Here is a 16,331-nt window from a genome sequence, read left to right as displayed (position 1 = left end):
TGAATCTGTTGTCTTTGCCGAGAATTACAGTCAGTAACCTGTCAGACCAGTGCAAGGAGCTATTTTCATGTTCCAACATGTTCCCCTAAAACCCTGGGTGTTTGCACAGGGCAGGCCTGGCAGCTCTTTGTCAGGGTCCAGCCACCCTGGCTAGCTAAGCCCAATTTTAAACTCATGTAATTTAACTCTCAAGAAACAGACTTTAAAAGAGGACTAATTAGGTGCTTTCAGTGGGAAGGACTTGGGGGGGTGTCACGGCTGTGGATGCCACCCACTGGCTCCCTGTCTGGTCGGCAGGGGTGTGGAAGGGCTGCGGCTTGTCCCCCTGGACACTGTGTCCAGGGCTGTGCAGAGCCCTGCCGGGGCGTCCCAAAGCCAAGCTCGCCCTTGCCAGCCCTGCTGTGCTCCAGAAGGGGAGGGAGCACCCCAGCTGCATCCGGCCCATCTGCCTGGCCACAGGGGGCCCTTGAAGTACGGCTCTCAATAAATTCCCTCAACCCCAGCAATTTTCCCCAACGCAGATCAGCAGGCGGCAGGCCTGTGTTCTGTGGCTTGCACTGGGCATTTATAAACATCCCAAGATGCCTGCGTCTAGATGACTACATCCCAAAGACATGCCTCTGGTGTTTTGATGTGCCCACAAACAGCATTTGAAAGACATCGCAGAGAGGACCAAGATCATCTTTGATGGCTTCAGTGGAGTTACTTCTGATCCTAGAGCTCCTTCTACCATGGGTACCAGCACCCAAACACTCCAGGCTATTTGGCAGCACAGAGCCATGAGCAGGCTCAGAGAGAGCACGCCAGCACACTTTTGCGCCTGCTGCTCGCCTTGCTAGAAGGGCTCCTCTTGAAGTTCTTCTTGAACAGGAATCTGCTAATGCAGAAAATGCCAACAGATCCATGCTCAGACAAGAACTTAGAAGCCTTCAAAACCAGCAGAGCTGGAAGGAGGTGAGAAGTATTTCTTTGTGCAGCCGTGGAGAGGTTCCCCGTGGGTTTCAGAGCCTCCTTAAGTGTCATGTTATTCCCCCTGTACAGGTCCGATGCTGAGCAAGCCCACTGCATTTGTCTCCCCAGTGCACCAGCTCCTTTTTCTTTAGTAATTCCCATTTGTAACAAAGTCTGGAGACTTTCCTTTCTAGGGGCAAATCTGCTACACTAAGCGCCATCTTGCTTCATTGACCATTATTAGCCTTTTCATGATATATTGACCTTCAGAGAAGTGCAATCTTAAAAAGTACCAGAAAGTTGTGATGTTTAAAAACCTTTTAGGTGATCACTAGCCAGTTCAAGCTTGTGGTGGACAACAAGCAATTTTTTGCTGGTCTTTACAGATGTGTGCAAACTCTAAGAGATGCCGGGCTATGCTATGTAATTGAAGGTTATGTTAAAAATACTTCAAAAATATAGAATTTTAGGTGGCTATATTAACTATTTTAAATATGCAATTGTCCAGAAACCACTGACATTACAAAAGGCGGATACTACAGTTGCAAAGGGAGTCAGTTCACAGCCTTACTTTCAGGCTATGGCAAGCACTTGTGACTTAGGGCAAGTCCCTCAATTTTTATTTTCCCATCTGTAAGGAATTAGAATCATAGATCAGTCAATATTTACGATGTGTTCCAGTTAGCCTGTGATAGAACCATAGACCTGTAAATAAATGAAAGTTTGTCTTCTGATGCTCAAGAGAGAAACGAAAGCAATATAGTAACTCTTTTAGAAGAAATCTAAGGTTTATGTAATCTCTTCTGAGGTTCTGTTTTCACTGAAGTGGTTAATAAAGCCTGGATGTAGGGTATTCTAATGTGCATAATTTAGTTGAGCACTTTAAATTCTTTTAGTTATATGGCTCCTGTCTGTCTGTTTTTGTTTTACTTTTTTTTTTTTTTCTTTTTCCACTGCTGAGCTCCATAATTGTTCCTTTTAGCCACAGTCACCTAAGGTCAGGCTGTACCTTGCTAAGGAGCCGAACTGCAAACAAGGCTAGCTAAATCACATGTCCCCAGCCCGCTCCTGTTGTTAATCCTCCCAGGTTCTGGGCCTAGCACTTGGCAGAGCAACAAAAGCAAACTTTTCATCAGAAGTTCACGTTCTGCTCAAGCGGAGGATGAGCTGAGTAATTCCTGCCTTATTTAGGAAGGGTATAATAGGGAAGCTACCTCAGCTTTATTTATATAATGCAGGGGGCACAGACAACCTCATTTAAAGATCAGTGTTTGCACAGTGTGAATTCAGTGCGATGACATTGTTCCTTTTCCCCAAATGCCTTTCAGACTGCTTTCATTAGTAAATACACTGTCATTGTACAAATTACCACTGTGGCTTTAAATTGATGAGAAATGGCAAATGTAGTTTATACTCTGGTTGGATGCTAGCCTGGGTCTTCAGTTTTGTCTGAAATCTGCAGTGCTATAGAGGATTTTTATTCCTGCCTCAGTCTTTAATTAATTTGCTTTTTCTTCCTCTTGTAATTTTTTTACAATCTTCATCTCTGCTTCATTTCTTTGTGTGTTAAGTTCATTGCCTAGGAGCAGGCACAGCAAACTGAGAAAACCCAGTTGGGAAGGAGAGGAAGGTTGATGAACTTTGTGCCCAGAGTCTCCAGGCAGCCTGGGGGTGCCCAGGTGTGGCCAGCACAACCCTGCACGAATGCAAGGAGCCAACATAACCAAAACACCACGATGGGATCGATGTGGGATCCCTCTGCCCTAAGTAGGGCCGCTCCAACAGCTGCCTCAGATGGGAAAATGTTCTTACTAATGTGTTGGTGTTACCAATAGGCTACTCTATCAAGATAATAAAAAATAGTATAATAGTATCATGTGGTGAAGTGGTGAGAAAAGTTGGGGCGGGAGGGGAAAGAAGTTAAAAACCAGAAATCCTGAAAAGGGAGAAAACCAGCAACCCTCATCGTATGAGTGTTTATGTGTTCCTCATATAGGCCAGTATTTAGGTACATGTGGGAAAGTGCTTACAAAATACTGTTGATAAATATCCTAATGCATCAGAGACATGGGACGAGGAGTTACTCAGCATGCTTTGGGGTGGCTTGGAGTGCTCAGGGGTTGCTGTGAGACCATACGAGCTGTTTTGCTTGCTACCAAATGGGTCTTGCTGCTGCACCTGCTCCCAGCCCAGGCTATCCAGGTGCCTCACCCCTTCTCACCAGCTTCCCTGCACACATGCACGTAGAGCTGTGCACGGCTTCCCCCCATGTCCAGTTTCTGAGTTTGAAGCACTGATAGGAACAAGGAGAGGAAGCATCAGCTGCAGAAAAATGCGGTGCACACACAGTCACCCGTAGAGACTGGGCTGGGAGTGCAGCATCTCCCTCCTGCTGCTCCAGCCCCTACCCCAAGCTGCTTCCCCACAAGAAAAAGGGTTGGGATGGGGACTAATTCATTCTTAATTACATAGGGCAACTTTCAACTTTTCTGTCCTTTTTTTTTTTGTATTCTGACATTGTGAAAACCCTAATGGAAATACCTCTCAAGACTGAGCAGATTTCAGAGACCTCAGCTGTGAGCTAGAGGCAAAGCTTGTTTTCCAAACAAATTTCTAAAAAAAAAAAAAAAAAAAAAAAAGAAAGAAAAAAAAAGGAAAGGACAGTGAGCAAGTGTTTGAATACAAATTACCAGCACACATAGAAAGTCCAATATAAAGCAGAAAAGATTTTTGGCAGAGAGGAAGGGGAGTTCAAGGAAAGCTTCTTCTTTGAGCTGAAAACAGAAGTTGTAACAACGTCGTCCCACTTAAACAGTAAAACCTAAAGGGAACCTGGTGGCTTAGAAATTGTTAAACTAAGTCATCATCTGCAATGACACTGAAGTGTAATTTCCAAGTCTGTATTCCTACCAGATTATCGTAAACAATTCTGGAACATTTAGCACATCCGTCTGTTCCTCTGATGAGCAAAACGTTTAGGACTAGCAGGAAGCTTTTAAAAATATGGCTAATGCTGTGTTAAGATGAGCATTGCAGCATTGTGCTAGTGTAAAAGTGACTGAAACTAAAGCAGTGGGCAAAAGTGAAGGTGGCTGACCTAATGGAGTTCTCCTAACTAATGAAAATGCAGAGCTTCACCAAACAGCCAAAGAAAAGCAAATCTGATTTAAATTTATCTGTTTGCCTAAGTGCCATGCTGTGACCATGAAGGTGACCTTTAAGAGGGATTCTGGGTGCTATAACCTAACTTCATCAGCGATAGGAAATCAGCAGGTATGAAAGTCTGTGATTTCTTGGAAAACAACCTTATGGTGAAAAAGCATTTCCTTCTGTTTGACCGGCACTAAAAACCTGCAACCGAGGCTTGAACCGCCGAGTTATTAAGGGCTGCAGCAAAGCTGTGCTGCTCGCGGGGAGCACACACAGACTCCCACCTCCCAGCACGGCTGCCCATCCAGCAGGGTCCCTCGTACCCCAGAAAGTCACCTTCAGGTGGTCCTGCCTTTCTCTCTCCCACAGTTTAAGGAGCAGCCTGCACAGCTTGCCAGCAAAGAAATAATAAATGGTGTGTTTTACAAAGCGAATGCAAACAAGGGATCTGCTCCCACTTATCTAAACCTGTGTGTCGGTGATTTTTATCTGAGTGTCTAATGTTGCAGGTAATTTGTGTAGCGATGCATATCTCTAACTGTGGCTATAGGTTAGTGCCTTTTTTCTATTCTTAAATGTGCAACAACTTGCACTACCAGTCAGAAGTTTGCATGTCTCTGGTTTGTTTTGTAAAAACTGCATCTGCATGAAAGAAGCTGATATATTATACTTACCATATACACCTACGTTCCCCGTATGCTTTTTCCTGTTATTTAGCTTATATTAATAAAAACTTGAACAAATGCTATGAGGGATGGAATTTGTTATATTCCTTTTTCTAATTTAATTTGTTTTTCTTTTTGATCATCTCTTACATAATCAGTGAAATACCTCCCAGCTGGAAGTGCAGCTTCAACTGTGAGATGCCTCCAGCTGTTTTTGGTAAATGAGCAAGTGGTTTTAAAAATCAAGAGAAGTACTGCTTGGGAATGGGGTCTGGTTCTGTGTCCTCTTCCTGCTGCTGGCTTAAGGTAGGGGGAAAATAGGGATGGGGCTCCTGCCTAGACACTAAATTAACAGAGCCTTTAAGAGATCTGTTACATCTTTCTTCTCCCTCTCCATGTGGCATTTGGTGGAGAGGTGAATGGTGTCCCCCTTGGTCAGTGGCAGGTGTGACTTTGGGCTAATCTGCTGCAAAAGCAATGATGTTGTTTTTCAGGGAAACCTGCAGCAGAAGGCAAGTGTTTCCTAATGTCCTTCTCCTAGAGCTTTGCAGAAGTGACCCCTGAGTGGGGTAGGGAGAAGGAGAGAAACTGCTGAGGTTTGGCCCTAAGTCTGTCTCACCTTCTGTGGATAAGCGGAATTTAGATTGCTAAGTTGTGCAGTATTTTTCTTGTATAGGTGCATTTGTCCCCAAGGGGAAAACAGACCTTGCTGGGATTTGCTGTTCCTGCTGAAAGCAAGCATGGCTGTGTTTGTAAAATGTTTTGGTGGTGAGATTATTGTAAGCATCTTATGTGTTAGATATGCCTTCACTTTACCTTTCTGTCTTAAAAGGCCAGATGTCCTTTCCCATGTCAGTCTGTGAAATGGGCAGTCACTAACTTGGTTTCCTTCTGATGGGGTTGTAGCTTTAGATCAGAAGTCCTCAGAGCTGTGCTTTTTTTTTTTTTTCTTTTCCCAATGGCTGTTTCTTTTTGTGCCCAAGCCTTTCAAAAGGAAGATGTGTACTTATACTGCCTGAGCAGGATGGAAGCTTGGAAGCTTTATGCACAGGGGTCGGAAGAGAAGTCAAATCACTCTGACACTTGCCTAATCAACTCCAAAAGTGCATGAAGATGGGCAAATCTTTCATTGTTTTGCCTGGATTGGTATATCTGTTGTGGTAGTGAATTGGTTTGGTTATTTTAATTCTTTGTAAAGCTGTTGTGTCCGCCAGTTTCCTCTGAAACTCCCTGAAACCAGAAGTGTAAACCAGCTTAGGGCTGTGGGAAAAGGTGTGTTGAGCACTGGGAGCGGGTGAGAGATAAGGGGAGGAGCGGCATTGCTCCTGGGTGTCTGTGGCTGCCGAAGTGTGAGGTCTTATTTCTGCAGAGGGATAGGAAGTGGAGAACCATGCCTTGGAGGCATATCGGGGAGAGAAAGGGATGGTACCGCAGCTTGTTTCAAGTGAGAGGAGATTAAAAGCTTCTGGACTGAGCATGAGGAATCCGTTCACATGGACACGTTAAGTGCGTAGCTGGGAGAGACTTGCCAAGGCGAATAGAAATCATGAGATCAGCCTTCCTCCTCAGCAGTGGGTTCATCGCTCCCCCCAGTCTGCACTTCTCTCATGAGGTTAAAGGACATATTTTAAAACTGTTTTTCAGCTCTGTTCTCAAACCATTTGGGTGATTTTTTTATTTTATTTTTTATAGTGTTTGCTATTGTGACTGTGTTACAGAGCCTGTCAACCACTGCAGCACCCAGCTGTGCTGGCTGCGACCATAACTCACACAAACTGCCAAGTGCTGTTCTGCTTAATGTGACAGATCCTTCCGTGATAGCGGCACTACAGCCAGCCCTGGTGAGTGTGTGGGGAAGGATGGTGCCCATGTGGATAAGATTTATGTTTGCTAGGGCTGTGGTGAGTGAATCTGCAAGGGCTGCCTTCCCTTTTTCAAAAACTCAGAAGATTTATCTCCCCCAAACATCCTGAGAGAGTCTCTCTCTCTCTTTTTTAATAGCTATCCCCAGAAAACTTGCACCGTCTGGTTTTTCCACCTGCCCTCAGTGTGGTTTCTCCTTATCTTTCCCCCAAGTTGTCATCTCCTCTCGCAATTCTTGTGGTGTTGCTCTTCCCGCTGCTCTGCTGCATGTGCAGACAGCCGTAAAACGGAGTTTACAAGGCTCATGATCTACGAGCGCTGTGCCATGGCACCGCAGAGGTCGGGTTCTTGTGCATTCCTCCTTACAGCTGTCTGCACGCAGAGCTGCATGTGGGCAAGTGGCAGGGAGCGTAACTTCCCTGATGAGAGCCTAGAGAAACACGAATGCAGTTGGAAAAATCACATGAATCATGAATGAAACATTGCTCACAGAGCCTGACTGCAGTGTAAGAACGGGATGTCAGACGTTCCTGGAAGACAGGGGTACATCTGAAGAGAAAGATAAATTGCACGGCCATCTCAAGTCATCTGTCTGATGGTAGGGTGTACTTCTTGTAGTTTATTGGGGGTTCAGCCACCTTGTTCCACAGAAAGACCTAGCATCAGGGAGATGGGTTGTATGCAGGCAAATATAGCTGAGTGTTTTTAAAGGTACTGGTTTGGCCCAAAGAAAGGAAATGTCCTTGAGAATACAGTTAACAGATGTTAAGTGTTCTGATTAGGTCCAGTTCTCTGCCTTACATTCAGATGTGTTTGTAGGGTGACTTTTTTCAGATGTCTGCGTGATCTAGGAACGTGTCACTGCCAGTACATGGGATTTCTTGCTGCTGTGAATATAAAATAAATTACTTCTTAACATGACTGTGGATGATGGATGTGCTCCTTAAATAATAAATTCAGCAACCAATGGAAACCATCTATTTTTCAGGTGGACAGCCTGTCTTAAACAGACACTTTAGTGAGTTTTTCAGCTCCTGTTGCTGCCATACTGCAGGGATATGTTTCTAGCTCTGTATCACATCTTTCTCTCTGCCACTCTCACCCCACACATCTCTGGAAAGGATGCTGGCACAGCGAGGAAGGCTGCTAACTGCTAATGCTCCTGGTTAACGAGGAGCTGGGCAGGAGGGGACTCCTGTCCTGGGACCCAGGCCCTTTGTTTCCCCCGGAGAGGGGATGTGGGGAGTCAGAGGGACTTCTGTCTGTGGATCTGAAAGCCTTTCCTGAGTGAGCCTTCCTGCATGAGCCTGAACTGATGTTGTTAGCTGCTGAGGTTGGCTTACCCACACTAAGCGCTGGTCCTTGTAGCTTTGATGACCAAATGAGACTGACCTCCTGCTGGAGGAGCCAGGTTGCTTGTTTCTTTTATTGATTGTCTTTTACTTTCTCTTGTTGGATCCAGGCAGACCACAATGTGGTTTTGGGTGTTACAGCATCAGGACCCAATTTACGTGTTGGAAGGGTCCTGAGGCTGGGGTCATCGCTGGGCTGGGCCAGAGGCTGGCTAGCTTGGGGTGGGGGTCCCATAGCCTTGGGAAGCAGAGCGACAACAGGCAGCAAGGCCTGCAGGATGTAAGAACTAAGGGCCGGTTTTCTAGGAGAAAGACCAGTTCTCATCCGTGGCTTAGTAAATCACAACCTGAAAGGAATGCATACTAAATGAATGTGAGTTAGCTTAAAAATACTTGGGAAGAGGGAAGGGAAAATTCTGCAAGAGGGGAACAGCTAATTCCCTATGGTCACAGCTGGCTGTATGGCACTGTGCTTCCAGATAGATAAACTTGCTTGTGAAGCACGGGATAATTATAGGGGAGTGGGTGGGGACGAGAGTGCTTTGTTCCTCCCTTCCCCACAAATTTTTGGCTGACTCGAGGCATGGCCAGGCAGTGGGAGCTGCTGGAGGCCGCTTTGGCAGCGGCTGCTCACAGAGCTGCTCTCCTTCCTGCTGAGCTCCGGGGCTGGCGCTGCGGTGGCAGCTGGGTGTTGTGGTGCTGCCTCCTGCATCCCGCGGGGGATGCGTTGTCTGGGCTAAGGGACTGGTAGGATGGGGCTTAGGTGGCAGTTTCCTAGGTGGTGGGCACGTGAACGTTTGGGAGCAGAGGAGTGTGAGGGAGAGGAAAACCTGTGAGATCCTTGGACTGGATTGCTTCAAGGATCTGTATCTGCAGTGCCTAGAGACCAGTAGTGCTGTGAGTGTCAGTCTCAGCTGCCTCTGGATCCACAAAGCTTCCTTTGGGGACAGAGGAGACTCAGAGACCATGCTCTCACCCTTTTCCCTGCATATGTCTTGCTCCACAGAAATCAGGCTACAGCTAAGCCTGCTCTAAGCCAGCAGCATCGGAAGCCCTGTGCCAGTCTTTTAAGCTGGGGGGCAGAGAGATCTGGACACCTCTGCTCTGCATCTACTAAACAAGCAGGTGCTGCTCTTGGGTGACTTCAGGACAGCCTACAAACAACAAAGTAGAGAAGACGTGGTGCAGGAGAAAACTTGAGAAATGTTGGACAGATGGACAATTGTGAAAGCAGGAAAAGTGGGGAACTTTTGTGGGAGATTTAAGGGGCCTGACTAAGCTTTGGGAAAATGAAAGGGATGAGAATTGCTTTGGGGCAGGGTGAAGGATTTTGACATGATGGGGAGAAATGGTGAGAGAAACCAAACGGGAAAAAAAGGGTACTTAGGGAAGGAAAGAAAAGGATTTGAGGAAAAGGTAGGAAAAAGGATGAGAAACAAGGAAGAAGAGGAAGATAATTTTTGAGGAAAGAGACCTCCACATTGTGGGGACAGCAGAGAGGTAAAGAAAATGGGAAAGGGTGTACATTTTCCTCCCAGATATACTATCTATCCCTCTGATCACTGAGCAGTGGTGAGTGTGATATGTACACTACAGCTGCAATAGAAAGCCATTTTGGCAGCAGTAAAACAGCAGATGAAGTTTTGTAATTAAAAAAAAATAGATGAAATTTGTACGTACGTGAAGTGTCTGAGCTTTAGATTCAAATGTCTTTGGTGCTAGAGTTGAAAAAGTTGCTGACTTAGACTGTCCTGAGGACTTTGATTTCCAAGTGGCACAGACAATTGTCTGTATTCTGCAATCTGCATTATGCAACAACTGCAAGTCAGACAGCCTGCAAGGCCTTCAGAGCAGGGTTTGTGTTGATTGCTTTTGTTGTTGGGTGTTTGTTTTTTTTTTTGGACACCAGGAAAGTGATGAAGAAAACAAACCCATTGTATTTCTACATTTCCTAGGACCTGAGGATGATCTATTGCAGGATAAATTTTATATTTGTCTTCTGTCATCTGAAAGTGCCTAGCTCCAGGATGCCTGTCCCTTATACACAAGCAAGCAGAAATATCCTGCCTTGCTCGCAAGGTGTAGTGCTACCTGTGGCTAAGGCAGAATGTGGTCCCTGTTTTCTTAAGTATCTTGGGGTTGGAGAGAAGAGCTCTGTCACAGTTTGCATGTCGCAGTAGTTAACAGTGTAGAGCCCATTCAGCTGTTTGTGTCCTGGCACACTTTCCGCAGTCCCACCTCCTCCCTCTCCTCCTCCCCACTGCCTCCTTCGCTGGCCTAGAGACGAGCAGGATTGCCTAATCTTCAGAAGGCCAGAAGACACAGTTGGAACATACAGCTGACTTGGGGGGAGAAGCAATTAAACCAACATAGAGTAATCTTGTATCAAGATTGCTCTTGTCTGCTCACAGGACTGCAGGCATGCTTTTTCTACCACTGAACAAATGTTGTTTTTCAAAGCAGCATGGTATTTGTTGTTTATGCAGGTGCTAGTCCATCATTTCTTCTGCATAATTCTGCCTGTCAGTGTCTTGGGCTCTGAATTATTACCAGAATTGGATTTTGGCACCACACTTTCTCCCTAGGCCTTCATTTTTGTGTAACTGGGCAGGAGCAAATTGTCCCAGCACTCACGCACAAACTCTTGCAATGTGCGGCAGGAAGCGGTCAAGGACAATGTGCAATGGATGCCTGCTGCTAGCACACCAAGGGAGAGGAGTTTGTTTGTGGGAGTTAGGGGGCAGACAGGGTGCCGTGTCCCACCCAGGTCTGGGAGTCAGCATGCATTTCAGTTCTTTGTCAAGAAATGAAGTATCCAATTTAATTTGTCTTGGAGATGGATGGGGAAGTGGCCGAATACTGTAATTTTTGATTCCTTTTGAATTTTAAGTTAATGTATTTGTTCTCCAAGTGCTTTGATCTTCTACAGCTCCCACTTGTCCGCAGACCAAGCTGATAACAATCATTGCAAGTTCTTTCCTAGCCTTCGTTCTTATTCTGTAATCCTGAATGAAATTCAACCTTATTCTCCATAAATAACCTTTCTCATTCCCCAGCTGTCTCCCTGAGCTAGTTCTCTTCTGACCTCTCACTTACTGACTCTGCACTGACCTTGCACTTCCCCCACAGCCCTAATTTGCCAGTGTCTACACTCCTATTCTTCCTCTGCTCTTTTGCACTATTTCATTTTTTTTGAATAATAGGGCCCACCATTTCCTGAGCTGCACTTCAGCAAATAAGCTTGAACAAGCCCCTTTATCTGCAAACACAACTCATGTAGCATAGTGAAAAATGACTGCCAATGGCGATGATTTTGATATCTTCACCTTTTCTCCCTGATTCTAGGCTACAGGTGAACCTAGACTTTCAACAGTATTTTCCTACTGGCAATTAAAAAAAAGGGCAGTAATGTTTTCAAATTTAAGAGAAACAAGCCAATGACTGTGCCAGTGTCTTGCTCAAATAGATTTTTTACGTCTTTAGTTGGAGTTTCATCAGTGTAGCAACAATTCTGGTAATTTCTCAATGGCTTAATGACTGTTAAGGAATTGTTCATGCATTTTGTGCTCAGCTCACCCTCCAATTCAAGGCAGCGTGAGTTCTCATTTGAAAAACTTGCAAATGGAGCTTTAATTTTTGTTGTTTGAAGTAGGCTCTAGATTGAAATACTCAGAAATAGTCTCATAGGCTTAGAGTGGAAAAACTTCTGAAAAAGGGCAAAGAGGTCACATGCATCACATCTCATGTACACTGTTGTTTTGTCTTGCTGCTACTATGTGATGTTGAACAAAGCATTTCCCCCCCCAGTACTTGTTTGTCTGTCATTTTGATAAAATATTGGTTGAATGTGAATTTGCCTCTGAAATGGAAAGCAGAGATGTCTTTAACATTCATGTTTTTGAAATGACACCATGAAATGTAGATTTCATCTCCATGTAGCTGCAAATCAAACCTATTTGTTTTACAAGTAGAAGGCTTAACTCTAGGTGTCAGCACTGCAAACTGAATGTGGAGCTCTGAAAATGAAGTTTTGCTGTCTCTGACTCCCCCAGTGCCACCAGAAATTAAGTGCAGTAGTAGTTTTGCTGACAGATCCATTAAGGCTGAAGAAGAGAGCCCACACTTGTGATTAATGGCACGAGTAGGAATTTCAGCATTCTCTTCTGACACTGCACTTAAGTGCATTCTTATCAGTGGGATTTAGAAAATTAGAAGTTTAACATAAAGAATGAGGACAAGATTCCTCTCCCACCAATGCCCACTGTTTAAAGCAGGTCTGTTAAGCCTTTTCCTTCATTTATTATTAAGTGTTTATCTTAAGTGGGCATCCGAAGCGATGAGAGCACAGGAAGCCGGAGTAATTTTCTAGTTCTGACAGGCGATATGGAGCAGCTAAATTAATGGGGTAGATGAAGTTTACGTGACTGCTTATGTTTGAAACTGCACAGTAGCAGGGAGACCAGGGACGGAAAGACTTCATTTTCCAGCCTTTAACCCTAGCAATTACTAGAAGTAAATAAAAGCATTTTGACAGTGCAAGTACTGTGGTTATCCTGAAAAACCACATTTCTCAAAAGCACTGCCTGTTGGCTTTGCATCTCCTGGCCTTATAGAGTGCTGCCATCTGCATCAGGCGACGCTGTGACCTATATGAACGGAGAGCTGCTTTTTGCTATTTTGCTGACACAGTCATCGCTTATCTGCACATCTTCCTTTTAATCACGACCTGATGGCATTTCCCATGTAGCTAAGGTAATGCTCGGAGCCTGGCTGTTCCGAACGCACACAAGGGCGCTCCGAATCGGCTGCTTCTGAAACACTGCGACTGACGGGGGCACAAAACCCGTCGTGATGCGCATTTGTAGGAACTTGAACAATTTTCCCTGTAACACCTCATTTTTTCCCCTTAGGCATGGGAGGTCATTTACAGAAGTCATTTCGCTGATATTCTGTGCTCCTAAAGCTAAAGTTTGATCTGGCCCTCCCCAAACTGCTGTTGCTCGCCGGGTGACAGCGGGTGGTTGAGGTACCTCCATGAGTCACGGAGAGCGAGCCTGGGTGCCACAACCAGGATGGAGGGCACGTGTGGAACGAGAACACGGGGCTGTACGCTTGTGTCGGAGGCTGCCACTGAGCCTGAGCTGCGCTTGGGTTCGTGCTTTGGGAAGTGTCAGTGGTGCACCTAGCTCTGTGCTGGGCATGGCCTTGGCAGCGCCTCAAGCACTCCGCTTCTCTGACACGCGTTACAGCTGCGGTCTGTCTCGTGTGTTGTCCTCCTAACGTGAGGAGCATCTGGTCTCGCAAACAGAAGCAGCTTGATGTCTGTGCGTGCTGCTGACCAAGTCGTTCTGCAGTCCGATGCCCGAGTCCTGGGGTCTTGCCTCGACCCGCGGCACCTTTACCCTCAAAACCACTTTCGAGTAAATCGGCGCGGCCACAGCTAAAGGGGCAGGCGGGCTCGGCCTCTCCCCGGCTCCCCTCAGGGCACCGAGCCCTCGTTGAGGGGGGGAGGCCGCGCGCGGAGCCCTCAGCGGGCGCCGTGAGCGCGCACGCGGCGGTTTGAAGCCGGCTGTCGCGGGCCGCCATTGGCGCGGGGCGGCTGATTTGCATTGACGCCAGCGCGGGCCGGAGGTCAGCGCCGCCGGCGGCTGCCATTGGCTCCGCCGCTGTCAAGCGCCGGGGCCGCGCGGGCGGGGGGCGGGGGGGGGGGGGTGCGGAGGGGAGGGAGAGGAGGGGAGGGGCGGGGGGCGGCGGGGAGGGGAGGGAGGGGGCCGGGGCCGCCGCCGCCCGGTGCGGAGAGGCGGGCGCGGAGCGGAGCTGCGAGCACCGGCACTTCCCCGCTGCACGGCGCGCCGCCGCCACGGCCCTGCGAACGGGAGCCCTCGCCGCCGCAAGCCTTTCCGCCGAGCCGGGACGCTAGGATCGTTTTCCTGCCGCTTCTCTCGCCTTTCGCCTTTTTTTTTTTTTTTTTTTTTAATCATCGTTATTATTATTTTTCCGTCCCGCATCACCCCTCCGGCCACGCACTGCCCGCACCATGGAGGCCCTTTGATGCCTCCGCCAGCCTCGCCGCCTCCTCCCGCGGCCCCGGGCAGCGCTCCGAGCCGCCCCGCCGCCCGCCCGCCGCCGCCCCGCCCGGGGCCGGGGCCCGGCATGCCGCTGCGGCGGCCGGGGAGCGCCCGGGCCGCCTGAGGGGGGCTGCCGCCGCCTGAGGACGCCGGGACCGCCAATGTCACCCCCGCGGCCGCCCGCCGACGTGCCCCGCGCGGCGTGACGAGCGCCGCCGGGGCGGACCGGGCTCCTCGCCGGGATTTGTTTTTTTTTTTTTGGGGTCTTTTTTTTTTTTTTTTTTTATTATTACCCCCTCTCCGCCACCGCCGGCTCCTCCGAGCAGCCCCGCAGCGCGGCCCCGAGCGCGGAGGACGAGGTGGGGAGCGGCCCCCCCCCGGGAGCGCCGCGGGGAGAATGCGCCGAGCCCCGGGCTAGGAGGGGGGAGATGGTGCCGAGCCCCCGGCCGCGCTGAGCGCCGGGGCTGTGCGTGTGCTTCGCGGCTTTTCGGGGCTTTTTGGGGTTGTTTTTCCTTTTTATTTTTTTCCTTCCTCTTCCCCCGAAGGAAAGCAAGCCCTCCCAAGCTTCTCAGATGGCTTAGGAAAATCAGCACTAACCTGTGAAAACATGAAGTCGACCAGTTGTTGATCCCCCCCCACCCGCCCCTCCAGCCCCCCCGGCCCACCGCTGAGGGGGCGACAAAAGGACCCGCTTCGTGGAGGCCGAGGAGAACAGACACGAGCCTGTCGTGTGCGAGGGACCGATGGCAGTGCTTCAGAGTGTAGCGGAGACGCAGGAAAAAGATTCAACCTGTTAACAAAAAAAAATTAAGCAGGGGGAAATACCAACGGGAAGGAAAGAGATATATATATATGCACGTATATATATATACAATTTAGAAGTATTCCCCAGGTGGCCACAAAGCATGGGCTGTGCTCCAAGCATCCACATCTCTGACAGCAGAGTGGTCTATCACAGTAGCAAAGAGTCTGAGGAGTGCAATTCCCCTCACCAGACCAACACAACCATGTCTCAGCAGCAGCAAGGCAACCCCGTCCCAGGATTATTCATTAAATCCTCCAACACATCCACTTATAAGGTGAGGACTAATTCCTCTAAGAAAGACAAGAGGGAGAACAGCCAGAGCATGGAGGCAGAGACCCAGACCAGCAGATCCAGTGTTAAGGTAAAAAGGGTGCGAGACACGAGCGCTGTTTCTCTCAGCACACGAGTTGGCTGCAGCGGTCTAACCCAAGGAGTCCCCCCGCCTAAGTAACGCGTTGCGGGGGAGCTTTTCCTGGCTCGAGCTATTACTTTCGTTTATAAACTAATCCGTCTCATGCGATGACTTTGTGGATGTTCCCGAGCCTCTTCGCTCCTCGAAAGGGCTTTGGCGAAGGCTGGGAAGGGGAGCGGTGCGAGCGGCCTCGCTGGAGCCAGGGGCGCAGGGCTGGCTGCACGCAGCGGGCCCGCGGCGGTGGGCTCGGCCGTGGGGCTGCGCGGGTGTGCTCGTGGGGGGCTGCCCAGCGCCCCTCGTGCTGCTCGGCTCCCGTGGAAGCAGGCAGACCGCAGCCCGAAGCGATCCGGTCGGTGGGCTGATCGGTTCGCGTAGCTCTTCCATTCAGAAAGTTGGAAGAGGGGCAGCAGATTTTGCTCCGGGTGCTGGTGTACGTTAACAACTTGTTGACCTTGTCTGTTGCTGCAAATAGAGTTTTTGTCTTTTGTTATTTTTATTTTTTGCATGGGTTTCAGTGTGTATACTTCTGTGTAGAGATGCAACACAAGACCTGTGTGAAATTGACAGACACATACTGAAAAAAATTGCAATCCGTGATTATTTTTTTTAAGTGTTAGTTGCATGTCAGTTTGCTTTCCATTGATGTACTCTTGGCTTATGCGTTATACTTTACTTCCTACTGCTAGAGTTTTTGATTATTCCATATTTTCTCCCTTGGGAGGGAGGGAACTATCTGTATTTTGCAAAAATAAGTAATTGGAAATATTAAAAAAAAATGAAATGAACTCAAATGCAGTACCCGGGGGGATATTGTATAACATGGCTGATGAGCTCTGGGTTACTGTGATAAGGACTGAGATACGCACGCCGTAAATACAAGATACAGGCTTGAGGGCAGGCAAGAACTAGCAAAATGTCAAGTGTTTTGCAGACCTGGAGAAACTAATAATTTTTAGATTTCTGAGGATTTTTACACACTTATTAAGGTGGCTTCTAGAATATTGACCCGAAGCAATTTTCTTCAGTACTATGGATGATTTTCTTCATTTTCCTCCAGATTTAGTA

The 16,331-nt window shown here is 47.9% G+C and overlaps 1 protein-coding gene and 1 long non-coding RNA gene across 7 annotated transcripts in view; both read left to right on the top strand.

The window, feature by feature from the left end:
- The first annotated feature begins 2,123 nt into the window (after positions 1-2,123).
- Positions 2,124-13,372, top strand: LOC125183723 (uncharacterized). Its single transcript, XR_007166196.2, has 3 exons — positions 2,124-5,072; positions 6,485-6,607; positions 12,595-13,372. It is a non-coding gene; the product is annotated as an uncharacterized lncRNA (long non-coding RNA).
- A 384-nt stretch (positions 13,373-13,756) lies between these two features.
- Positions 13,757-16,331, top strand: part of LOC106043357 (high affinity cAMP-specific and IBMX-insensitive 3',5'-cyclic phosphodiesterase 8A) — a 141,683-nt gene continuing 139,108 nt past the window's right edge. For 5 of the 6 annotated variants that reach the window (XM_013192769.3, XM_048072055.2, XM_048072057.2 and 2 more), the window contains exon 1: positions 13,757-15,215. In XM_013192769.3, coding sequence (XP_013048223.1) covers positions 14,955-15,215 — 261 coding nt within the window. In that variant the 5' untranslated portion in view covers positions 13,757-14,954. The other variant, XM_067004018.1, reaches the window with a different exon arrangement.

Source organism: Anser cygnoides, chromosome 11, assembly GCF_040182565.1.
Source record: "Anser cygnoides isolate HZ-2024a breed goose chromosome 11, Taihu_goose_T2T_genome, whole genome shotgun sequence".
In the NCBI taxonomy this organism is placed as follows: Eukaryota; Metazoa; Chordata; class Aves; order Anseriformes; family Anatidae; genus Anser; species Anser cygnoides.
Note: the sequence above shows the minus strand (reverse complement) of the source record. Positions and strands in the feature narration are given on the sequence as shown.